The 22,697-nt window shown below is 43.7% G+C and overlaps 1 protein-coding gene and 1 pseudogene across 2 annotated transcripts; both read right to left on the bottom strand.

The window, feature by feature from the left end:
- Positions 1–1,614: 1,614 nt before the first annotated feature.
- Positions 1,615–8,098, bottom strand: LOC112068744 (UTP--glucose-1-phosphate uridylyltransferase). Of its 2 annotated transcripts, none has more exons than XM_070438291.1 (3): positions 7,362–8,098; positions 4,941–5,056; positions 1,615–2,259 (listed from the first exon to the last, which is right to left on the bottom strand). In XM_070438291.1, the coding sequence occupies exons 2-3, from the start codon at positions 5,037–5,039 to the stop codon at positions 1,945–1,947; spliced, it is 414 nt and encodes a 137-aa protein (XP_070294392.1). In that variant the 5' UTR covers positions 5,040–5,056; positions 7,362–8,098; the 3' UTR covers positions 1,615–1,944. The 2 variants fall into 2 exon arrangements, with proteins under 2 accessions (XP_070294392.1, XP_023991713.2); XM_024135945.2 differs by lacking the exon at positions 7,362–8,098 and adding an exon at positions 6,057–6,541 and having other exon boundaries at positions 1,624–2,259.
- A 2,549-nt stretch (positions 8,099–10,647) lies between these two features.
- LOC112068745 (malate dehydrogenase, cytoplasmic-like) lies at positions 10,648–22,110 on the bottom strand (annotated as a pseudogene).
- Between the last annotated feature and the right edge of the window lie 587 nt (positions 22,111–22,697).

Raw genomic sequence — 22,697 nt, 5'->3', positions numbered from 1 at the left:
ATTTAGAGAAGGGAAACACATATCTCACTTATTCATTAGTTAGTCAGAGTTTTACAAGCGTGAAACAGCAAAGAACCTGAATAATCCCTTTAGAATGTGGAAAACTGGGCCTCCCGGGTGGCGCAGTGGTCTAGGGCACTGCATCGCAGCGCTAGCTGCGCCACCAGAGTCTCTGGGGCGACGCACAAAAAAGGTGGAAAACTATCAAATCAAAATGTGTACAGGTTGATGGTACAATGTCTGAAATGCTTCCTATAAATACTGTAGTGCCGCAAGGTTCCATTCTTGGGACGTTATTATTCACTAGGCTACTCAAAATGTAGGGTTCTTTCCAAGCACTTAGCTAGCTGATGAAGCCTTAGAACTACTAAATATTGAGACTGCAAACTCGAGGTGCGTAGCAGCCATGGACTTCAACCATTCAAACAGTCAATCTCTGCAAAACAAGCAGTATTGACCTATGAGCAATTACATAACTGGGAGGGAATGGAGAATCTGTGGGAATCTGGTAGAGAAGTAGACAGTATAGAAAGCCACTTTACTTTGCACGGACTGTTTGTGAGATTCACTCAATTAGGTACATTAACTCACAAGTCAATAATGTGCAGATTTATTGCATAAGACTGACATTACTGTTATATAGGATAAACGATTMACCCTTTCAGAGCCATACAGCTTCTGTCGATAACAACAAATACAACACGACGAGATTTAACTCGTAAGAACTTAAAACTGAGTTGTTTGAACTTAACACAACTTCAAACTCAAGGTCTCCAAGGTGACCCGTCTCGATGTCACAAGTGCGGAACGAGTCCAGATACGGTTTCAAATTCTCTCCTTATGGTCGTGACCATGAATCACGCCCCAAAACAAGGCTGTCCAAAGACAGTCCTACAGTGAGGCTGCTAGAGCAGATAGGACTACACACCCACCCATGCACGTGGGTGGAAAGAGTGTAAACTTGGGCTTGGGGCAGGGTAAGCCAAATATCACCCCAGGCCAGAATCCTGCTCCCTCAAGGCTGTGCTTTCGAATGCTGGAAAGGTCAGGCTATTTATAGGGTAACCTATGAGCTAGGGGTTATTTGGGGAAAGGGGGGGATACTGGTCAGGCTCTGAGATACTGAAATGTCACCCAGGTGATAAATAGCTGGCTTGCTTTGGCCCATAGCTACACACAGTGTTCTTGGATCTGGTTACCTCGTTTCAGTTCTGTTGGTGTGGGGTGCTTGTTTCCATCCCTTACTACGTACTCATTAAGATCTGTGGGCTTCATGCGCTTGGGAATGTACCGACTCACAAACAAGTGTGTGCAACTCTATACCAACTGGATGTAGCCTTCCTGCATGTGGCCTAAGTGTTCCATGGGTCAGTGGTTCCAGCCCAGGTCTCCCTGAAACGCCCCCCTCCTTCCTTTACATGGAGTCTACCTCCTGTCACCATAGGCGCGGTCTCTTGTCCAGCACTACTCAAAACGCTAAGTTCTTAGACGTTTAGACTCGGGGAAAAGCCCACGCCCCAGTGACCCTTCAGATGTAACACTCCCTCTCTGACTGGAGCCTCAGTTGTTCCAGTCAGCTGGCGGTGGGGGGGGGGGGGGGGGGGGGGGGGGGGGGGGGTGTACTGGGACTTGGCTGGGCTTTCTGTCCCAGACTCTCTGCTGCAGGACGACAGGACCACAGCATTCTGCCCCCATAGAGCCAGTGTCACTTGACAGCCACTGTAACTCCACAGCTCTCATGTTCAGTTGAAAGGGGCCGCGTTGGCATCTATCTGTTCAGATGGGGGTGTGGATGTTCATTGTAGAAGAGGGCTTTGGCCTAGAGATCCAATCTCATCCAACATACACAGAGAGATGCTGCACTCAAAACAGTGTTTCTGAGACAGTTTGTGGACTAGCACTAAATATGCAACAAAGTTGATTAAAAACAAAAGAAACTACAGGTCAGACAATCCCTTGTACAAGAGGGGCAACATGAAAATAGGTCTGCACCTGCAGAAACAATGGATTTCCAATGGTAAGGAAGGGAACCATTTTTAGACATAGGCTGATCTGTATGACAAAGTCTTGTAATTTCTTATGCAAATAACGAATGCCTGAGCTTCCAGCTTGTGGCGTGTAGACAACCAGTGTTAAAACCGAACTACTCACCAGATCCTCTGGGGGCTTGTGGATCTTGTCCCATTTCACAGAGGGTCCTTTTACCTGGAGGAATCTGTGGAAGAGGTTCTTAAAACCCTCAAAGTCCTTTTTGGAAATCTGAAACAGAAAGTGCCAAGGCTCAGACTTTGAATGGACGCAAATGATCAAAATCCACATAATTGATTCATAATGGCATCCAATTCACATGCAAAACATAGCTTGATAAAAGACACACGATTGAAATCATAACATTACTAAAGCCTAAAACAGTGTCTCCCAAACCTCTAGTAATCTCCATTTAGCCAACTCCATTTATTTGATGTATTCCAGAAACAGCACACCTGATTCAACTAATAGTTATTTTTATTACACTCATATAGCAGTCAGTACAAATCCATCAGCATACAAAATATTAATGGATATGAGCAACATTTATTTATATATATTTTTTACAAAAATCGAAATCAATAACGTTCTGTGGTCTTAAAGAGAATAATTAACCAATGAGCAGAAATATGGGATTGGTAAAGTAGACTTTGGTATAGTCAGTTTGTTTTGGCTGCAGGTGTTCCTGCCTGTCACTGTGATTCATTCAGGGGTTAGCCAGACTCTGAATTGAGATTTTAGGAGGCTGACAGCGAAGTCAGTGTAGAGTTGTGTCCATTGTTCATGAAGCCGGGTTAGGGACAGTATCTGAAGTGCCTCAGTATAACTGGAGTATCCTCCTAGGATGGTGCTGCTCTTCTGAATACGCTCTAGGTCACCAGACTGGGCCTGGGTCAGTGAGCTGTGTCAAGCAGGAGCGGCATACTCCAGGGCGGGGCGTCTGTAGTCGGTGTAAATGCTAACCAGGTCTTCCTGTGGCACATGGAACCTTTTAAGGCGGCGAAGGACAAAGGGTTTTCTGTTGCTCTTGGTTACCATAGTAGCAACCTGCTCGCCCCATTGTAAGTCTTTCTGTACCATTACCCCTAAAATCTTCACACTATCACACACTTTGAGCTCCTGGCCCTCAATCCGGAGAGGGCACGGGACCAGATTTAGATCGTCAACAAATTTCCACCTACTTTCGACATCCCGGGCTGCGCTGTTTTTGACAAAGGAAGATGAAGGCACAGAAGAGTTCCTTGAGCCACACCTCCAGTCGGCTTCAAGTCTGATGATTAGTAAAACATTTGAATCAGGTGTGCTTGTACTGGAATATAGTACCTCAGTATGAGTCATAAAACCTAGTGGTCAAACAGGGAAATGGTTTTGATAACCTTGTAAATCTCTCTAGGACAAGGTGACTTTTATCAATATATTCACCTGTATTTACCCCCCCAAAATGAAACGCTAATTAGCTGCCAATGTGGCTGTCATAAAGAACTACAAATGACATGATCTGGACGAGACTGCTGAATTGAGGCAAAGGTAAGAATCTGTGGATTAGCTTTCTAATGTTAGCTAAATGTAGTAATGAGTAAATTGGCTACATTTCTTTAAATGGACAATTCTGTGAACTATCTTGTGCAAGTTTTAAAATTGACAGAACACCTGTTAGCAAAGGTGTCAGCTAGCGATGACGAGCAGGAGCTTCCAGGGATTTGTAGTTTTGCATGTCTACTTTGATGCTAATTAGCATTTTCGAATTTGAGAGTAAATCCAGCCAAATTTATTGATAAGTCACCTTGTCCAAGAGAGATTTACATTGTTATCAAAGCGTCACGCCAGTGTAAGACTACATGAAACACCCCTTATTTTAAGTGATTCTAAAATCCCTATGGGAAAAATGAATTGGAACCATTTCCCTGGTTTTATGACACCTCCACTGTGGGGCTCTATAGACCAAATCAAATGGAGCTGGTGGAGGTTAATCGAGAAAACGCTGTCCTGACCAAACCTATAGCAGCATACAGAGTTGAATTGTTTTTTCGATGTGCCATATAAGCTACATCTGAACTCAATATTTCTATTCCAAATGATATGCATCATTATTTCTCTAGTCTGTTGATGCAGTCTGTTTGGTGTCCCTATAATCAAAGCATTCTGCCCGCAACCCTCCTTTCTGACCTTTGCTTAATGGCTTTCATGTACGTTTCAGTTCAGTGTGTTCTAAATGCCCCCATTGGGATAATCATTAGAACTCCCACCTAGCCAATCTCACTGTTCCACCTCAACCCTCCGGGCTCCTTAGTGGGTTTTAATTGCGTTTCTCCCCCCTCCGCTATCTAACTTTAATGTGATGTGTTTGAAGTGAAACCAGGAGGAGTGTAAAAAAGGAACCACTTACTCTAAAGAGTGAATGCTTATCTTGTAAGCTTTTACCATCATGCCAATGCTTTAGTTAGCAGTAGCAATGCTAACTGCATACAAACTGTTTGCTAAGCAGGGAGAATTGTCTTTCCAGTTTCTGGTCAAATGGGTTGTGCGCTGTGCTTGTTGGATGGCATGGTAATAGCTGATGCGTTGTAAGGTGAGGGCTCAGTGGTGAGGAAAAGTGACAATGATTTCTGTGGGAATGTATGGCCTACATCATATATAGAGAAAGAGTTGAACATCTTGCCTGCTGGGGCTTAAAGTAAACAGGGGGGCAAAAAGTGGGGAGAGGAGCAGAAAGAGGTAGAAAGAGTGAATCCATGTTGTGAAATCGTGAAGTGTGTGCATTTGTGTTTGACCCATCGAGAGACACACAGGTCATTCACCATCCGGTTACCCTCTCAGAACAGCATGCCAAGAAATTTCCTCACTCCTCCAAAACAACCACCCTGGATCCACAAACATGCACCAGGTACTCTCGCACCAAACCCCAGGCCCACCTCCTGCTCAGCCCCCTTGGCTGTGGTCAGCAGCTTCTCCAGCTCTTTGTGCATGGAGGTCTCGTGCTGCAGCCGCAGCTTCTCCTGAAACTCTGCCATCCCGGCTTTGCTGAGATCTGCCGGGAGAAAGGAGAAAGAAAGCGACAGAGGTATTTCATCATTCAGTCCTCTTGAACCATTCGAAACAATCAAAGAGTATGAGGCCAAAGGAGAGAAAGGAGAGAATGAAAGGGAGAGGGCTAGTTCGTTCATTCTGCTGGAACCATTCAAAACTATCAGACAGAGGATAAGGTCAGTTTAAAGACGTTCAGTCATAAAGCCTTCTTGAAACAACTGCATGCCTGTGTTCTAATGAGCGAGGCAGCTTGTAGTCATTAATAAGCAAGCAAGCACATTATTTTACAATAGGTGAAATGGAACATTGTTACATATGATGCCATGCAAATGTCTACCCACATGTTGGCTTATTGGATTTTAATGGACATCTAGAATTTTCTTCCTATATCCATTATGCCATGACCAAGTCAAGCCTATTGGGTCAATATTATCATATATATATTTTTAAAGTCATTTAGCAGATGTACTTGTCCAGAGCGACTTATAAGAGCAATTAGGGTTAAGTGCCTTGCTCAAGGGCACAGAGATTTTTCCCCTAGTCCGCTCTGTGATTCGAACCAGCGACCTTTCGGTAACCGCTAGGCTACCTGCCCCTCCATTATTGAACCAGTCAATTTGCGATTCGTTCACCCTGTGTTCAATACAGGATTTATTACGTTAAGAAAATATAGACATAGCAGCAACCAAGCTCTGGGTACAATTGACATGCAAATCACTCAAGATGAAAATATCCCCCACTAGCCTAATTTGGCAATTCCCAGTATTGCATAATACCGATGTGGTGAAATCTATATTCTCAGTATCCTAAATTCAAGACATCAGAAATATAGATAAGTAAAAAGAACACACTGCGTTCTAAAAACTTTAAATCATTAATAACTAAAAAGAGAAGTCAAGAAGTGACTGATAGTCATGGAAAAGATAAGAACTGTCAAGACCAAACAATAGCAATGGGAAAGTAGCTATCCGACTCATTACCGACTGGTACAGAAAACTTACCATCCAAAACAGACATCTTTGGACGTATGACAAAATATGTGCCAAGAAAATTTATCCAAATAAGATCCCAAAAGCCTAGCCTATAGTCTTCGATAGTCTTCTGTAATTTGCCAGCAAATATTAGACATCGTTCAATAAAAGATAAACATCAATGGCTTGACACCAGACACCAGTGACAGCCACTCGTGCTTGCGAAAATGAACTGCAGTCCCAAGAAACAATGTATCAATCCATCAGTAAACCCGACACCACCCAATTCTCAGTTCTCCCACCTCTTTTGGGTTTCCACTAGATAGCACAGCCACACAAATCCAAATAGGTTACATCGTCAAAATTCCTGAAAAAAAAAGGTTGCTTTTTTGTGTTCATTTAAGGTTAGGAATAAGGTTAGCAGTGTGGTTAAGGTTTAAAAATCCTATTTTAAGAAGAACAATTGTAGAAATAGGCGGGGTTTAAGACTTCGTGGCTGTGGTAGCTAGTGACGACCCCTCTTTAGCAGGAAACAATCGCAAAATATCTCACTGACGGAACTATTTTATTTAACTAGGGAAGTCAATTAAGAACAAATTCTTATTTACAATGACGGCCAAACCCTAACCCGGACGACGCTGGGGCAATTGTGCGCCGCCCTATGGGACTCCCAATCACGGCCGGTGTGATACAGCCTGGATTCGAACCAGGGTCTGTAGTGACACCTCTAGCACTGAGATGCAGTGCATTAGACCGCCTGACGTTATTTGATAAGTACTTGCCAGCTGATATGTCCGATGTTTTTAAATGTACAGTACCTACATGTAGACCTATAGCACAGTAGGCAGCCAAAAAAGCTAGGAATTAAATAGAATATGAAGTTAATTTATTATGGAACACGCATCTCTGGTCAGATCCATACGCACATACTCGTGGCCAAATATGTTACGTTAGAGGCAAATACATGCTTTGTCCACATTTCCCAATAACGCAGTTTCTTGAATAGCATCAAAGCCCTTCTATTGCATGGTTAGTCCTACCCCGCCGTTATCAGGCAGCTGTTTGGCACGCTGGCGTATTGTTCATACATTATTTGTATTGATTCATTTGACCCTGGRTTGACTTTAGCCACACGATTCGCTATTTTGGCTACATGACCCGGTAAACTTGGGAGACGAAGTGGCAGGGGCAAGCTAGCCATTCTGCAGCAGAGGTAGCAACTAAGATATCCATGCCAGCAGCCAATGTTTTTGTTTAAAAGGCTCTAGTAGTGCATTTTACATCACAAGCACCACGTTTTCAAGCATAACGTCATTCACTGCATTGGCTACCCACCTGATGATAATTATTTTGATATCAATCCACCAAAGAACTCCAAGGTGCTTGGCTACTTTAGCGAGCTGGGTTTCGGCCTGTGAAACAAGTGAAAAATTAACACTTTAAAATGTACATTGTCACCGTCCTAAGGAGAATATTTATTTTTGACAGGTTTCTTGCACCACGCGATGACAAATTAAAGCCGGAAATGTCGAAGTTGGCTTCTTGACAGGCCAGTTTATAAGGGCAAACGATTGGYGAGTCAGTGGCCAATCAAAGCATGCGAAAATCCACTTACCCCAATCAGAATCTTGTTCACGAGGGTGGACCTGAGCTCTTCCGACTCTTTCTCGCTGACTGTGCATATTTGTCTCTACAGTTTATTAATCTATTAAAAATATTTTTCTAACAAAGGCTCTCGATCAAAATAAAAAGCATTACACTTAAATGAAATGATTGACAAATTACCAAATCAAATCAAACATTATTTGTCACATGCGCAGTGTAGACCTTACGGTGAAATGCTTACTTACAAGCCCTTAACCAACAGTGCAGTTCAAGAAGAGTTAAGAAAATATTTACCAAAAACAACAAAAGTAAAAAAATTATAAAAAGTAACACAATAAAAGAACAATAACGAGGCTATATACAGGGGGTACCAGTACCGAGTCAGTGTGCTGGGGTACAGGTTAGTTGAGGTAATTTGTACATAGGTAGGGGTGATGTGACTATGCATAGATAATAAACAGCGAGTAGCAGCAGTGTATAAAACAAATGGAGGGGAAGTGGGGGTGTCAATGTAAATAGTCCAGAGGCCATTTGATTAATTGTTCAGCTTGGGGGTAGAAGCTGTTAAGGAGCCTTTTGGTCCTAGACTTGGCGCTCTGGTACTGCTTGCCGTGCGGTAGCAGAGAAAACAGTCTATGACTTGGGTGACTGGAGTCTGACAATTTTATGGTCTTTCGYCTGACACCGCCTATTATATAGGTTCTGGATGGCAGGAAGCTTGTCCCCAGTGATGTGCTGGGCCGTACGCACTACCCTCTGTAGCGCCTTACGGTTAGATGCCGAGCAGTTGGCATACCAAGCGGTGATTCAACCAGTCAGGATGCTCTCGATGGTGCAGCTATCAAACTTTTTGAGGATCTGGGGACCCATGACAAATCTTTTCACTCTCCTGAGGGGGAATAGTGTGTCTTGATGTGTTCGGACCATGATAGTTCATTGGTGATGTGGACACCAAGGAACTTGAAACTCCCGATCCGCTCCACTACAGCCCCGTCGATGTTGAATGGGGGCCTGTTCGGCCTGTCTTTTCCTGTAGTCCACGATCAGTCCCTTTGTCTTGCTCATGTTGAGGAAGAGGTTGTTGTCCTGGCACCACACTGCCAGTTCTCTGACCTCCTCCTTATAGGCTGTCTCATCGTTGTCGGTGATCAGGCCTACCACTGTTGCGTCGGCGGCAAACTTAATGGTGTTGGAGTCGTGTTGGGCCACACAGTCGTGGGTGAACAGGGAGTACAGGTGGGGACTAAGTACACACCCCTGAGGGGCCCCAGAGGGGAGGATCAGCGTGGCAGACGTGTTGTTGCCTACCTTTACCACCCGGGGGTGGCCCGTCAGGAAGTCCAGGATCCAGTTGCAGATGGAGGTGTTTAGTCCCAGGGTCCTTAGCTTAGTGATGAGCTTCGTGGGCACTATGGTGTTGAACGCTGAGCTGTAGTCAATGAACAGCATTCTCACATAGGTGTTCCTTTTGTCCAGGTGGGAAAGGGCAGTGTGGAGTGCGATTGAGATTGCGTCATCTGTGGATCTATTGGGGCGGTATGCGAATTGGAGTGGGTCTAGGGTGTCCGGGAGGATGGTGTTGATGTGAGCCATGACCAGCCTTTCAAAGCACTTCATGGCTACCGACGTGAGTGCTACGGGGCGGTAATCATTTAGGCAGGTTACCTTCGCTTCCTTGGGCACAGGGACTATGGTGTTCTGCCTTTCAGATGGCAACTCTGCTGACTAATCTGAGTATTAGTCAAGAATGACTTTGTTCAGTAGATTGCCTAAATCACTTTCTTCTCAGAAATTATTTTTCCCTTTAATAGCCTTTCTTTCCAAACATCTTTGAGGCTTAATCCACCCCTCCAAATAATCCCCAAATACACCCCAAACCTCAGTGGAGGCCTTCTGTTTTTGGGCCCAGTACCATGCCTTTTTGGCCCACCAGACTCCCTGGTTCTGGTGGTCAGCTGATGAGGGATGAGGGACCAAAAGCCTGAAAATACATTCCAGAAATTGATCAAATACTATAAACTAAGATCTCTATGTGATCTCTTCAAACAGTTCCAAAAAGCCTAGCCTATATAGTCTTTGACCGCTTTCTGTAATTTGATTGCAAATATTGGACATTCAATGAAAGATGGACATCAATGACTTGAGAGAGACCAGACACCAGTGACAACGCAACACAGCGTTGGTAAAGGAACACTTTCATTCCAGCAATTGAGAAAATATTATAAAATGTTTAAAACAATTCATATGTAATTTAATTGGATCTCTATGTGAGAGACTGTGTCCCTCTTCTCCTTTTCTCTGGAGTGGGGTGTATGGGTCTTCCGGACCACCCTCTGCCTGCATAGCACAGCTCACCAAACAGTAGACTTAAAGTTCAGCTCCTGGCCGCTGTGCAGTTTGTCAGGCACTGCAAAATGGGCAGAGTGCCTTTCACCGGGCAGTCCAGGATGGTTGATTAAATGACTAGGTTCTCGGATGGTTGTAAAAAATAACTTTACATGCATGCAACTGCTATTTTTGAAACATTGATAACTCATGCTAAGAAATTATTGGGTAACAGGGAAATTAAAATCCCCTACAAATCTTAGGCTTTTCACTACTTGAATCTTGTTAATATGGTTAAATTACCATTTGATCAATTTGAAAGGGTCCCGAAGTAGTAAAACGCTGTCAACACTGCCACCATGTGGTCAAACGTTTCATTGCAAAGGGCAATGAACCTCACCATCCTTGACATCACCAACATCCAACATTTAGTGATTGTCTGTCTTTTTTCCGACTGACAAGATAATTAACTCCAGAAATACCCTCTTTGATCACAATACTTTGAGTTCAACATGTTTGACGGCTCAACGGAAAGAGGGGGTAGAACAATTATTACTCAACATTTCACTAGTCATGATATAACTACCATATTTATAGAAACACAACTTTCATATTTCTATTAACTGAAAAAACAACAGAAAACCCTAGCTTTAAAGATATTTAGTCAAATAACCAACCACAATCCACAGAATGGGTTTTCAGTTGTATCCGTTTTTATTGTCAGATAACATGTACAAGTACAGTAGAACTATTGTGCGTTACCATCTACCCAAAGGACAATCCTCCAGTGTCTTCCGACAAAGGCCAACGTTTAGATAGCATTTTTTTATTACAGGTTTATTATTAATAACCGTTACCTTAAACACACACACGCCAATTGCACAAGGGACTCGAGTGGGGGTATTGGTCACAGACGTGAGTCAGGAGGGTTCTGGGGGTCTTCTAAGTGCTGCTGTTGTGGCGGTGTGCCAGTAGGTGGCACTGCGAGTCACTGGCTCAGGAAGGACAGGGCCGTGTCTCGCTCCTCCGCCAGCTCGGCGGCTGTGGCGTCCATCTTGGCGCGGGAGAAGTCGTTGATAGGCAGACCGTCATGGATATTCCACGATTTGTTCTGTGGGGAGAATATGGATAAGGATCAAACAGGGGGCTCTTTAGCACATCTCATCTAGTCCAGGATCACAACTACAGTACATGACTACAGTACCCATAATGCTCTGCGTAACACAGTTGCGTCACGATTTTCCAATTGCAAATGAATACGGCAAAAGTCTGTGTAAACTGCTGGCTTGCAATAGTAGGCCTATGTTGGTATAACCTAAACTCTGAAAAGCAGATGTTGGGTAACAATGACTTTCAATAACCACCCATCGGTAAATTATATATAAACTCAGCAAAAAAAGAAACGTCCTCTCAYTTTCAACTGTGTTTATTTTCAGCAAACTTAACATGTGTAAATATTTGTATAAACATAACAAGATTCAACAACTGAGACATAAACTGAACAAGTTCCACAGACATGTGACTAACAGAAATGGAATAATGTGTCCCTGAACAAAGAGGGGGTCAAAATCAAAAGTAAGTCAGTATCTGGTGTGGCCACCAGCTGCATTAAGTACTGTTAGCACATCATCTCCTCATGGACTGCACCAGATTTGCCTGTTTTTGCTGTGAGATGTTACCCCACTCTTCCACCAAGGCACCTGCAAGTTCCCGGACATTCCTGCGGGGAATGTCCCTAGCCCTCACCCTCCGATCCAACAGGTCCCAGACGTGCTCAATGGCATTGAGATCCGGGCTCTTCGCTGGCCATGGCAGAACACTGACATTCCTGTCTTGCAGGAAATCACGCACAGAACGAGCAGTATGGCTGGTGGCATGTCATGCTGGAGGGTCATGTTAGGATGAGCCTGCAGGAAGGGTACCACATGAGGGAGGAGGATGTCTTCCCTGTAAACGCACAGCGTTGAGACTGCCTGCAATGACAACAAGCTCAATCCGATGATGCTGTGGCAAACCGCCCCAGACCATGACGGACCCTCCACCTCCAAATCGACCCCGCTCCAGAGTACAGGCATCGTGTAACGCTCATTCCTTCAACGATAAACGCGATACGGACTATCACCCTTGGTGAGACAAAACTACGACTTGTCATTGAAGAGCACTTTTTGCCAGTCCTGTCTGGTCCAGCGACGGTGGGTTTGTTTCCATAGGCGACGTTGTTGCTGGTGAGGTCTGCTGCCTTACAACAGGCCTACATGCCCTCAGTCCAGCCTCTCTCAGCCTATTGCGGACAGTCTGAGCACTGATGGAGGGATTGTGCATTCCTGGTGTAACTCGGGCAGTTGTTGTTGCCATCCTGTACCTGTCCCGCAGGTGTGATGTTCGGATGTACCGATCCTGTGCATGTGTTGTTACACGTGGTCTGCCACTGCGAGGACGATCAGCTGTCCATCCTGTCTCCCTGTAGCGCTGTCTTAGGCGTCTCACAGTACGGACATTGCAATTTATTGCCCTGGCCACATCTGCAGTCCTAATGCCTCCTCTGCATGGCATCCACTCAAGGACGTTCCACAGTATAGCGCGACGACGTGGGACATTTTCCTTCATGGGTTGTTTTTCCAGATTCAGTAGAAAGCCTCTTAGTGTCCTAAGTTCATAACGTGACCTTAATTGCCTACCGTCTATAAGCCGTTACAACATGCACTGTTCATTAATTTGTTTATGTTCATTGAACAAGCATGGGAAACAATGTTAAAACCCTTTACAATGAGAATCTGTGAAGTTATTTGATGTTGTGATTACTTTGAAAGACAGGTCCTGAAAAAGGGAAGTTTCGTTTTTTTGCTTGTATTATTTGTTACATTAATACACCTCCGGTTGATTATATGTCCATAGAGATGCTAGACACGCCCATCTCCTACGTATACAATGCCTCTTCTGTGACAGAACGAGCGTCCATGAGGCTATGATGAAAGTTTTGGCAATTCATAAATAAAATGTGGCACAAGACCTCTATCCATGCTCTATGGTTAGCCTTACCTTGATTATGAACAGGAACGAGTAAATGAGGTCTTCGGGATTCCGTAGGAGTTCCACCAGCTACACCACCATAGACATGAACTCACCCTGAAAATAACAACAGGAACAACAGTCAGGCCAGGACTCAGCTTCAACAAAACACAACATTTGCTTAACTTCCCCCCAAATTTCCAGGTTTCCAGAAATCCTAGGAAAGTTGCAGAATTACGCAACCCCATGATATTAGTTTTCCGCTTAGAGTACAGCCAATTAAAATGAATTTGTTCGAGACATCCAAACAAAACACTGTGCATGTTTATGGATTCTTCCAGATTAAATAAAGAGGAGTCACCAGTGCTCCTTTCCAAGTTATCACTTTTCAAAATATAAAACATTTGAACAATGTTAGTTGTTAGCATTAAATGTTAGTTTTTTGGTTTGGGGAAAAAAGGGTTCGCTGCAGACCCTTGACTCATCTCACCCCACCTCCCAAAACACGCCTACATCGAGAGTGCCGAACCACCAGTCCCTCATGTGGTCACAGATGGCCTTGGCGGCAAACATGCACTGGAGAGCTTCCTGGCCTTGATGACGCAGCACCCACGCAGCGCACCGTCTGCAGGAACAGAGAGGAGAGGAAGAACAAGACGGGGAAAGAGGGAAAGGGACGAGAGGGATTTCGGACTCGCTTCATTACAACTAAAGAACAACACTGGACTAAAGAGACATATAGATCAGTGAAAATGCTTGTATTCAGATAAGATTATATATGAAGAGGACACCCACAACCTACACTTGCTTTTCCATTAATATTCATTCAGGTTAAGGATCGCACATTTTAATACCTATTGAGCTATGCATACGCAACACATAGGCATAAATGCTGATCATTATATGTATAACTCATCATAAAGCAATTTTCTTTTTTTTTTACGTATCTATTTTTTAACTTAACACTATTTCTTAAACCATTTGTTCAGGCTTTAAAGTAAAAGCATTCACCTGTAAGGTCTACGACACCTGTTGTATTCGGCGCATGTGACAAATATAAAATTTGATTATGGGCAGTGTCCAAGCGATGTGTGCAGATTTAGGGGCCTGAATTGTTACTTTTCCTAAAAGCATGAAACTTGTACATTTGTACAGTTTGAGGCTATGAACATTTTTCATAAATAGAAGAATAAAAATAATATTTTAAAAACAAGCAGATAATGCCTTTTTGAAGCAAATTTTAGAACGCCTATAGTACATTTTTTATGGGAAATATGATTCAAAATGGGTTAGGTCAGAAGAGCCAAAACTAGAGTTCACTTACAGGATGAAGTCTCCTTTGAGCCAGCTGTCGTCCTTCACGGTCGTCCGCCTCCACCTCCTTGCCCATGCACGTTGACCATGGCGTGGTGCACTCGGCCGCAGGTACTTGGGTATGAGTGGTTGCCCCAGATGATACGTTCTGACTGCATCGCGGACACGCCGCAACGCATCGCCAACTAGAGCCACACAGGCTGTGATGCAATTCATGGATATCACCATATTGGTTTACCCATTCAATTGTTTCAGATCTAATTCCAAATGACTTACAGCCTCTACACCTTATGCACTTGTAGAGATAAGATGATTGACTGTTAAGAATATGGTCAAAATTTCCAACAGCCAATCATATTGCTCACAACTTAACCTCTCAGTGATACCAGAAGTACAGTGTATAGGATCATTTGGGATTGGACATTAACATCAAGTGCCTAGATGGCTAGGAACACGTGTCTTTTCCCGGCGGAGCCTTTTGGCTTTGGCCTACCTGGAACGGCCCTGTTGTGTCTAGCGGGTCAGGCAGAGAGATTCTCCTTGGGATGGAGGGCGCGACTTGGAGGCAATCAGACAGTTGGTTAGCAGGTTCCCACCACCAAGACCTGAGAGAAGAGAAGGAAACATTCAAAGAGCCACTCACCCAAACTACAGATCTTCAAGAACAGCTCCATTTCAAGATGGGCTGAAAAACAAGAATAATAGTCCTATTTTAAGTCCTCATCTTCATTTGCTGCCATTGTATGTGTACTATTTATACATCTATAAGAATACACACTGGTTTATGCAAGCAGAGATGGCACATCAGAAAGAGTAGCAGAACCCCCCGATGGCCAGCGGTCTAAGCACTGCTCAGTGGGAGCTATTGGACGGCCGGGTTGTCCTGTCCCGTCGCGCTCTCTTGCCGACTCCTGTGGCGGGCCGGGCGCCTGCACAACTGACACGGTCGCCAGTTGTACTGTTTCCTCCGACACATTGGTGTGGCAGGCTCCGGGTTAAGCGAGCAGTGTTTCAAAAAGCAGCGCGCGCTTGACAGGTTGTGTTCGAAGACGCATGGCTCTTGACCCTTCGCCTCTCCCGTGTCCCTACGGGAGGGTGCAGCGATGGACACGACGTAACTACCAATTGAGATCATAATTAATATAATTTTTTTTAAATGCTAATACATAATTTTTTAAATATATTTAAAAAAGAGTAGCAGTGCAACTGAGAAACATGAGTCACGACTAAGGGAAATGCTGACACTTTCTTAAATGGCCTAATAAATCAATATAAGAGAATGCACGCACAGAATACATCCCTTTAACGAAGGTCAAGGACTAGCTCGATTAAAGGAGATTGTTGTGTGTACATGAGTGTTATGGCTGCCAGCGCGCCAATCCATAAAGTAACATCTCCCGCCATTATGGCCCTGAGCAAGGCACTCAAACCCTAAACTACTCACCGGTCGCTGTACTGTTTCTGCTAATGTGGTACTTGCTGGTGTTTCTATAGGAGGGATGGTAAAGTAACCACATTTCCGTCTTCTGTACGGATCAATAAAGTATCCTCTTCTAAAAACACACTTACTTTAGAGACGGCATTCAGATCTATGTAGCTATATCCATCATATAGAAACCTGCCCATTCAAAATTCACACACATTCCTGGATCAGAAGTAGTTACCTTGGCCATAGAAGAGTGAGGCTTTGTTCGCCCACCTAACGTCTAGTTGTTGCTGCAAACCCGCAGTGGCACGAAGCCCCCTTGTCACCAATGACTGCACTAGTGTCACACACAACACAGCATGGAGTATTTCACCCCTGGCTTTGGAACCCAGCGCCATTCCCACACAGGATTAATAGCCTATAAGATGTGAATTTCCTCCTATACCATAGAAGTATAAGCGCAAAAAAAAATCGGCCCGTTTTTAATGTGGAAAAGGTCAAACTATAGTCTGATTTGTCCAAAAGGTTTGTATGACTTTAAAAGAAGGATAGTTAAAATCTGGTTCATGTCAAATGTCATAAAACTAGAGGTATTGCATCAAGTCTTTAACATGAATCAAAAATGTATCTCACTAAAATGTTGCAATGATCCTTTCCCCAAAACATCCGTAACATCATTCACACACATCAACAACTGGCCTTTGCAGTACTGTTGTGCCTTCATGTCCCTTGATTATCGTTAGCAATGAGCTATCTGTTGTGTGGCGGGTGTGTGTGGTGTGTCTGTCTCCCTCCTCTCTAGCCAGGCTGCTGCTGCTCTGCGGCATGCCCGAAACGATGCCGAGTCATAGACACACAGAGGACAGTTACCCTACGGACTTCTATGCGTATCTTCTCCAGGGCAGCCCCTGGGTCTTTAAAGATGGCCACGTTGCCTTCAGGAGGTCCTTCCTTCTGCCATCCTCCTCCTGGCATAGAGCCACCAAGATGGCGGCGTCCAGATCCTTGAAGCCCAGCTCCACCTTGTCGGTGGGGATGACCTCTCGTAGAAAAGGGCTGGGTATACGGTTATTAATTAGATGGATATATGTGTGAAGGTGGATGTGGTTGTCAATGTTTCTGTTACTGCCCCCATTGTAGAGAGATGTATGTATTGGATATCTGCAAAGAACATAAAATTCAGATTTGACATAGAGACAATACAATTATGATTTAAGATGCGTTTTAAAAAATATTTTTCTATAAGACAAATTAACTCAGAATGTCTGCTAATTAGTAATAGTAGTGTGGTGGCAGTTTCTGTCTCTGGTTGAGACTAAACATTTTATACCTTTAATTTACCAGTAATTACACTGACCTTTCAGGCTCATCTCTGGTTACCTGAAGATTAGAGAAGGACAAACAGTCCTCTGTGGAAAATGCCCTATGTAATTGTGCACCACACACACACACACACACACACACACACACACACACACACACACAAGTTATTTCCAAACCGATAGTCTAGCACTCAGTGGCTCCACCTGCTGGTAAATTGTCTCGTTTCTTGAAACACTGCCAAATGTGCTGATTTCGTAGATAACGTTTGGTCTGTGGCCACTAATGAAAAACTCTTTCCCTGTTCTCATAGGATGAACTTCAGTCAGGGCTCATGGTGTACGAGATGTCTTGTACCCCACCTCCCCTATTGTTCCCCACCACTCCAGGATTGGTTGGAATTTCATACAGGCCCTTGGGAACCGACTAATAGGAGGCCTCTTTTCTGACACTCCTTCCACCAGCAGTCTGTTGTGGACCGTCCCTGCTGCTGTGAAGTTAGGGCTATTGGAAGAATAGCCGCGCAACAGGGAGGCACACATACAATCCACACGCAATGCATTTTAAATATGTTTCAGATGGGGGAGGACACAATGTAAATCATGCCAAAAAGCATGCCTATGTATGTTCTCACGACCAGCCACAGGCAGAATAGAAAAGCATTGCTCACCCTCAGGAGTGGAGAGCACAGTCCTGCAGCTCCATCACAACCCCATCCAAACCGGCAACATGGGAGGGGATGCCCAACAGGACCAAGATGATAGGCTAGAACAGAATGCAAAGAGGGATTTTTTTCTTTCTTCAAGCCGCTGCCAAAATAAGAGTTCGGCCCCTCCCGACCTCATGCCAAAAATTCACATCCCACGTATAATTCACAGCGCTTATGTAACGAGATCGTTATAGCCTACATGTTACAAACATCCATCTCCCTTGCCTCTGCTCGAGACAAAGCTGATTTGAAAGAGCAGAGTGTGCCGCGAAAGAAGTAGGCCTCTGGCCGTTTCACCTTCCTGCCGAAAGACATCTGCCCTTGCAGGTTTTTTCTGTACAGCAGAGAGTAGGCGATCTGTCCAGCAGCGCCAGTCACCAGCACACGGATTGGGTCGGCCTGCAAAACAACACACACCACATACTCATTCTGTGCAATCTTCCAACACAGCAGTAATGACCTACATAGCAGGGATAAGCAAATGAAGCGGCAGTAATCGCATCTGACTGCTATGTTGATTAAAATGACAAAACTCAGTGTCGACAGATGGAAACGCACTTTGCATTAGCGGGCAGGTGAACTGAATGAAAGAAAGACGATGATGCAATTTTCTACTAATGCCACGCGCGAAAGTCTTTACATGCTGACCACACCGCTCTCAAAGACACCGCGGCTACATTGTTGCTAGCGTGAAAAAGCGGAAACAATGTCCTCATCAGGCACTTTACGTTATCTTCTTCATTTCGGAATTGTAGTCTAGAGACTATAAAAAAAAATCCAGCATCCTCATTTCTTAAAATCAAATCAAATGTTATTTGTCACATGCGCCGAATACAACCGGTGTAGACCTTACAGTCAAATGCTTACTTACAAGCCCTTACCCAACAATGCAGTTAAGAAAAAATACCTACAAAATAATACCTAAAAGAAAATAAGAAATAAAAATTACAACTAATTAAAGAGCGGCAGTAAAATAACATTAGCGAGGCTTTAATACAGGGGTTACCGCACAAGATGGCTGGTTGGCCATCTTTCTGACTGACGTTAGCGAACAATTTCAGAAAGAGATGGTGAACGTTAGCCAGAAATCTTTGCTGAAACAACAGACTAATCTTTGATCAAACATGAGATTAACCGCTGATGCTAGCTCCCGGCTTCAATGACAAGTGGACACAAAACCCAAGTTGCTCATCAACAATGACAAGCATCTGTTTTCCTACCTAGCAAACACTTTCGATGCATCATTCATATAACTAACAGTTAGCTATACCTGACAGCAACAAAATAAACATACATCTTACCATATTCACTTGAGATAGAGGATCTAGTTAAGCCTGCAAACACTGTTTCTCCCGCTATGACTAAACAGAAGGGTCACCTCTGCGCTTGTATTGAAATGTAAGACGGTGGCGCACTGGATTCCTGTCCTGGGATCTGTAGTTGAATATTCATTGATGCTAGTCTTTTTACCCGCTCAAGTCACGAAAAGGAACACATTCCCCATGACAAACCGCTGCAGCGCCAGCTCTTTGTTATCGTAGGCCACGCCTATATCACCTTATATGGACCACAGATCTAGAAAACTGAGTGTGGGCCGCGTTCATATATCTCCTTTTACAAATACCTTGCTTCTTGCGTCTTTCAGCCGCACGATTTTATTTTATAACTTTTTAATAAATTAGCAGACGTTCATCACTCCTTTAGAAGGACTGCATAGACAGTATCCTAGGGATTTTCTGTACACAGTCATTTGCAGTTCTTACTGTAGCCTAATCAATGAATGGAGGAGGATAGCATAGTATTAACACTTGGCCAAGCTTTTTWAAAATCTATTTTTAAGAAAACACACATTTTAATCTATATACACTTCATTAATCAGAGATATACATTAGAGTTGTGTTGGGGTGTTTTTAGTGGATTTTTGGTAGCCTGTGCCAAGTTGAATTCAGCCAATGAATTCAACCCCTTGCCCATACCCTGATATCAATCTATGTTTGCTTTTACAAATGCATCACACCTACATTACACCACACAGCATTTTCCTATAAAGATTGAGCCTGCAGACAGGATAAATGTTTAGCAAATCAAAAACATGCTTTATAAATAATCTATTAATGGCTTATAATTAAAGCTAATAAGACTAAGACATGATAAGACATGATTAACAATATTTCAAGCAATGATTAATTCAACCACCCAACAAAAGCCTGATTAGACGGAGTCAAAGGTTGGTTCTGTGACTTACTACTAAGCAACTATTAATGGCCATTGTCTGTAAAATGGAGACACTTCTCTTTCATTGCCTCATCGCTTCATGACCACTGATAAGTGAAAGTGCTGGACAAGATTTGTCCATATTGGTTTAACTTGAATACCACTGTCCTCTCCCAGCCTTACTACCTGCATCTTTATTTAGTAGGTGGGTAAAATCAAATAGGTCGTAGGCCAACTGGTAGCCTAATTCAAACACAGATTCATCCTCAAGTAGTAAGTATAACGTTCACCTAACTTTTTCTAACAGAAGACCATTGGAACAAAATGTCTGTCTGTAGCCTCCACTGGGGCACGAGTGGGGTCATTTTGAAGTCAAGTGCAGTGATGTGGCTCTGGTAGACTAGTCACAAGATGCTTAGCAATAGAACAGACTAAAGTGGCACTATCTTCACAGGCATATGAGCTTTTTTTCTAGGGCGGGGGTAAGAACAAGGTTAGATTTAGTGAATACAATTTAGTTTGGATGCACCATAATTCCATCGTTTCTGGCATGTCCCTCTGTGGATGCATTCAGAGGTTTCAAAATAACTCGTTTCAAGAACTAAGCCTGTTGACTTTTATCTATAATTCATGTCCACTCTATTACATCAAGCAACCAGGACCTAACACAGCCTAGCATTTGCCACAGCAGATTTAACATGTCACTTAGTTATTATTTACCATTATTTAAGTTGTATTAGTCGTATATACAGGATATACACGGTATACACCATCTAACAAAACGCTACATGGCTAAAAATGTGATTATTGTTATGCAAACAGATATAAAAACGAATTATAAACTGGGTGGTTCGAGCCCTGAATGCTGATTGGCTGACAGCCGTGATATATCAGACCTATACCACGGGTATGACAAAACATGTATTTTTACTGCTCTAATTACGTTGGTAACCCCTTTATAATAGCAATAAGGCACCTCAGGGGTTTGTGGTATATGACCAATATACCACGGCTAAAAGCTGTATCCAGGCACTCCGCGTTGCATCGTCCTTGCATAAGAACAGCCATTAGCCGTGGTATATAGCCATATAGCACCCCCCTCGTGCTTTATTGCTTAATTAGATCCGTTTCATTAGGATTGTGGGAAGTGGGGCATTAATGTTACATAATCGCCCGGTGAAAATAGTTTTCTTCCCTATGGAGGCAGCGCCCTTCTGACGCACCGGGTGGCAAGGAGCTATCCATGGTGTAATCTGCAATGAACACCCGCTCGCGTTCTTTACCAAAGCTGCGGAGGGGAGGCAGTCAGTGAATTAATGATGATGTGGTCACACAGACAGGACTGTCCAGCCACAGACACGTTGTTCAAGTCTGTAGGTATTATGAATGAGTAGGCCTCACAGTAGTCTCCTCAATTCGAATGTCTTGTTGACTGAGGATAGATACCCCCAAATAGTAGCCTATGGGCCTATCATTTTCTAGTCAACAGTGTCTACTACCCAGAAAGAATAGATGAAGCTTCGGCAAAAACTAACGGGGACCCGAATAAACCAATATTTCACTAGGCTACCCTATAGGATTAGGTTTGTAAGAGCTTATCGCGGTAATTCAACAAGACATAGGCTATAGGGAGGAGAGTCAATGTCAAATTGGCAACTGTAGTTTATTCAAAGGTAGACTTAATATTTCGTTTGCGAGCCCCTCTGGTATGCTGGTGGCTGGTGCGGTCAAGGACATGTAAGTGTCTTACCTCCGACGATGCCGCCCGCACCACTATGTACATCGCTGTCAACAAAGTCAACATGGTGAACCCGGATCCGTCCCCCTCGCTACAGTATGTCAGCCCGTCTGTCTTTGCGAGTCCAGCCCGAAAGAGTTTAGGGCGAGATAGTCGGGGAGAGAAGGACCTAGAGAGCGGTGCAACAACCTCAGGGAAACGCGAGCCCGGAGGACAGAAACGCGCTCCGCTATGCAGTTATACTCGGATCCGCTATCTATCAGTCTCACCCAGKAGTCACCCCCACTCTCTCTCGCACTACAGTCTAGTACGCTAATAAGCTTTAGTAGACTAAAATAGATTGACTGCGCCGTAATCTTTTGCCCATTAATGAGCACTGTTGCATAAAGTGTAGCCTATCCTAATTATCAAGTCTGGGGTGAGACGGGGGTTTGGTTGATGACATCACCAGCCTACAATTGAGAACCGCAGAGGTGTGGTGTGTTTTGAGGGGGTCACATAAGGACACCATAATGTACAGTGCCAGTCAAAAGTTTGGACACACCTACTCATTCAAGGGTTTTTCTTTATGTTTGACTATTTTCCACATTGTAGAATAATAGTGAAGACATCAAAACGAAGAAATAACACATATGGAATGATATATTAACCAAAAAAGTGTTAAACACATCAAAATATATTTTATATTTGAGATTATTCAAAGTAGCCACCCTTTGCCTTGACGACAGCTTTGCACACACTTGGCATTCTCTCAACCAGCTTCACCTGGAATGCTTTTCCAACAGTCTTGAAAGAGTTCCCACATATGCTGAGCACTTTTTGGCTGCTTTCCTTCACTCTGTGGTCCAACTCATCCCAAACCATCTCAATTGGGTTGAGGTCGGGTGATTGTTAAGGCCAGGTCATCTGGTGCAGCACTCCATCACTCTCCTTTTTGGTAAAATAGCCCTTACACAGCCTGGAGGTGTGTTGGGTTATTGTCCTGTTGAAAAACAATTGATAGTCCCACTA

This window comes from Salvelinus sp. IW2-2015, unplaced genomic scaffold, assembly GCF_002910315.2.
Source record: "Salvelinus sp. IW2-2015 unplaced genomic scaffold, ASM291031v2 Un_scaffold688, whole genome shotgun sequence".
NCBI lineage: Eukaryota > Metazoa > Chordata > Actinopteri > Salmoniformes > Salmonidae > Salvelinus > Salvelinus sp. IW2-2015.
The sequence above is the reverse complement of the archived record's forward strand: the minus strand, read 5'-3'. Positions and strand labels throughout refer to the sequence as shown.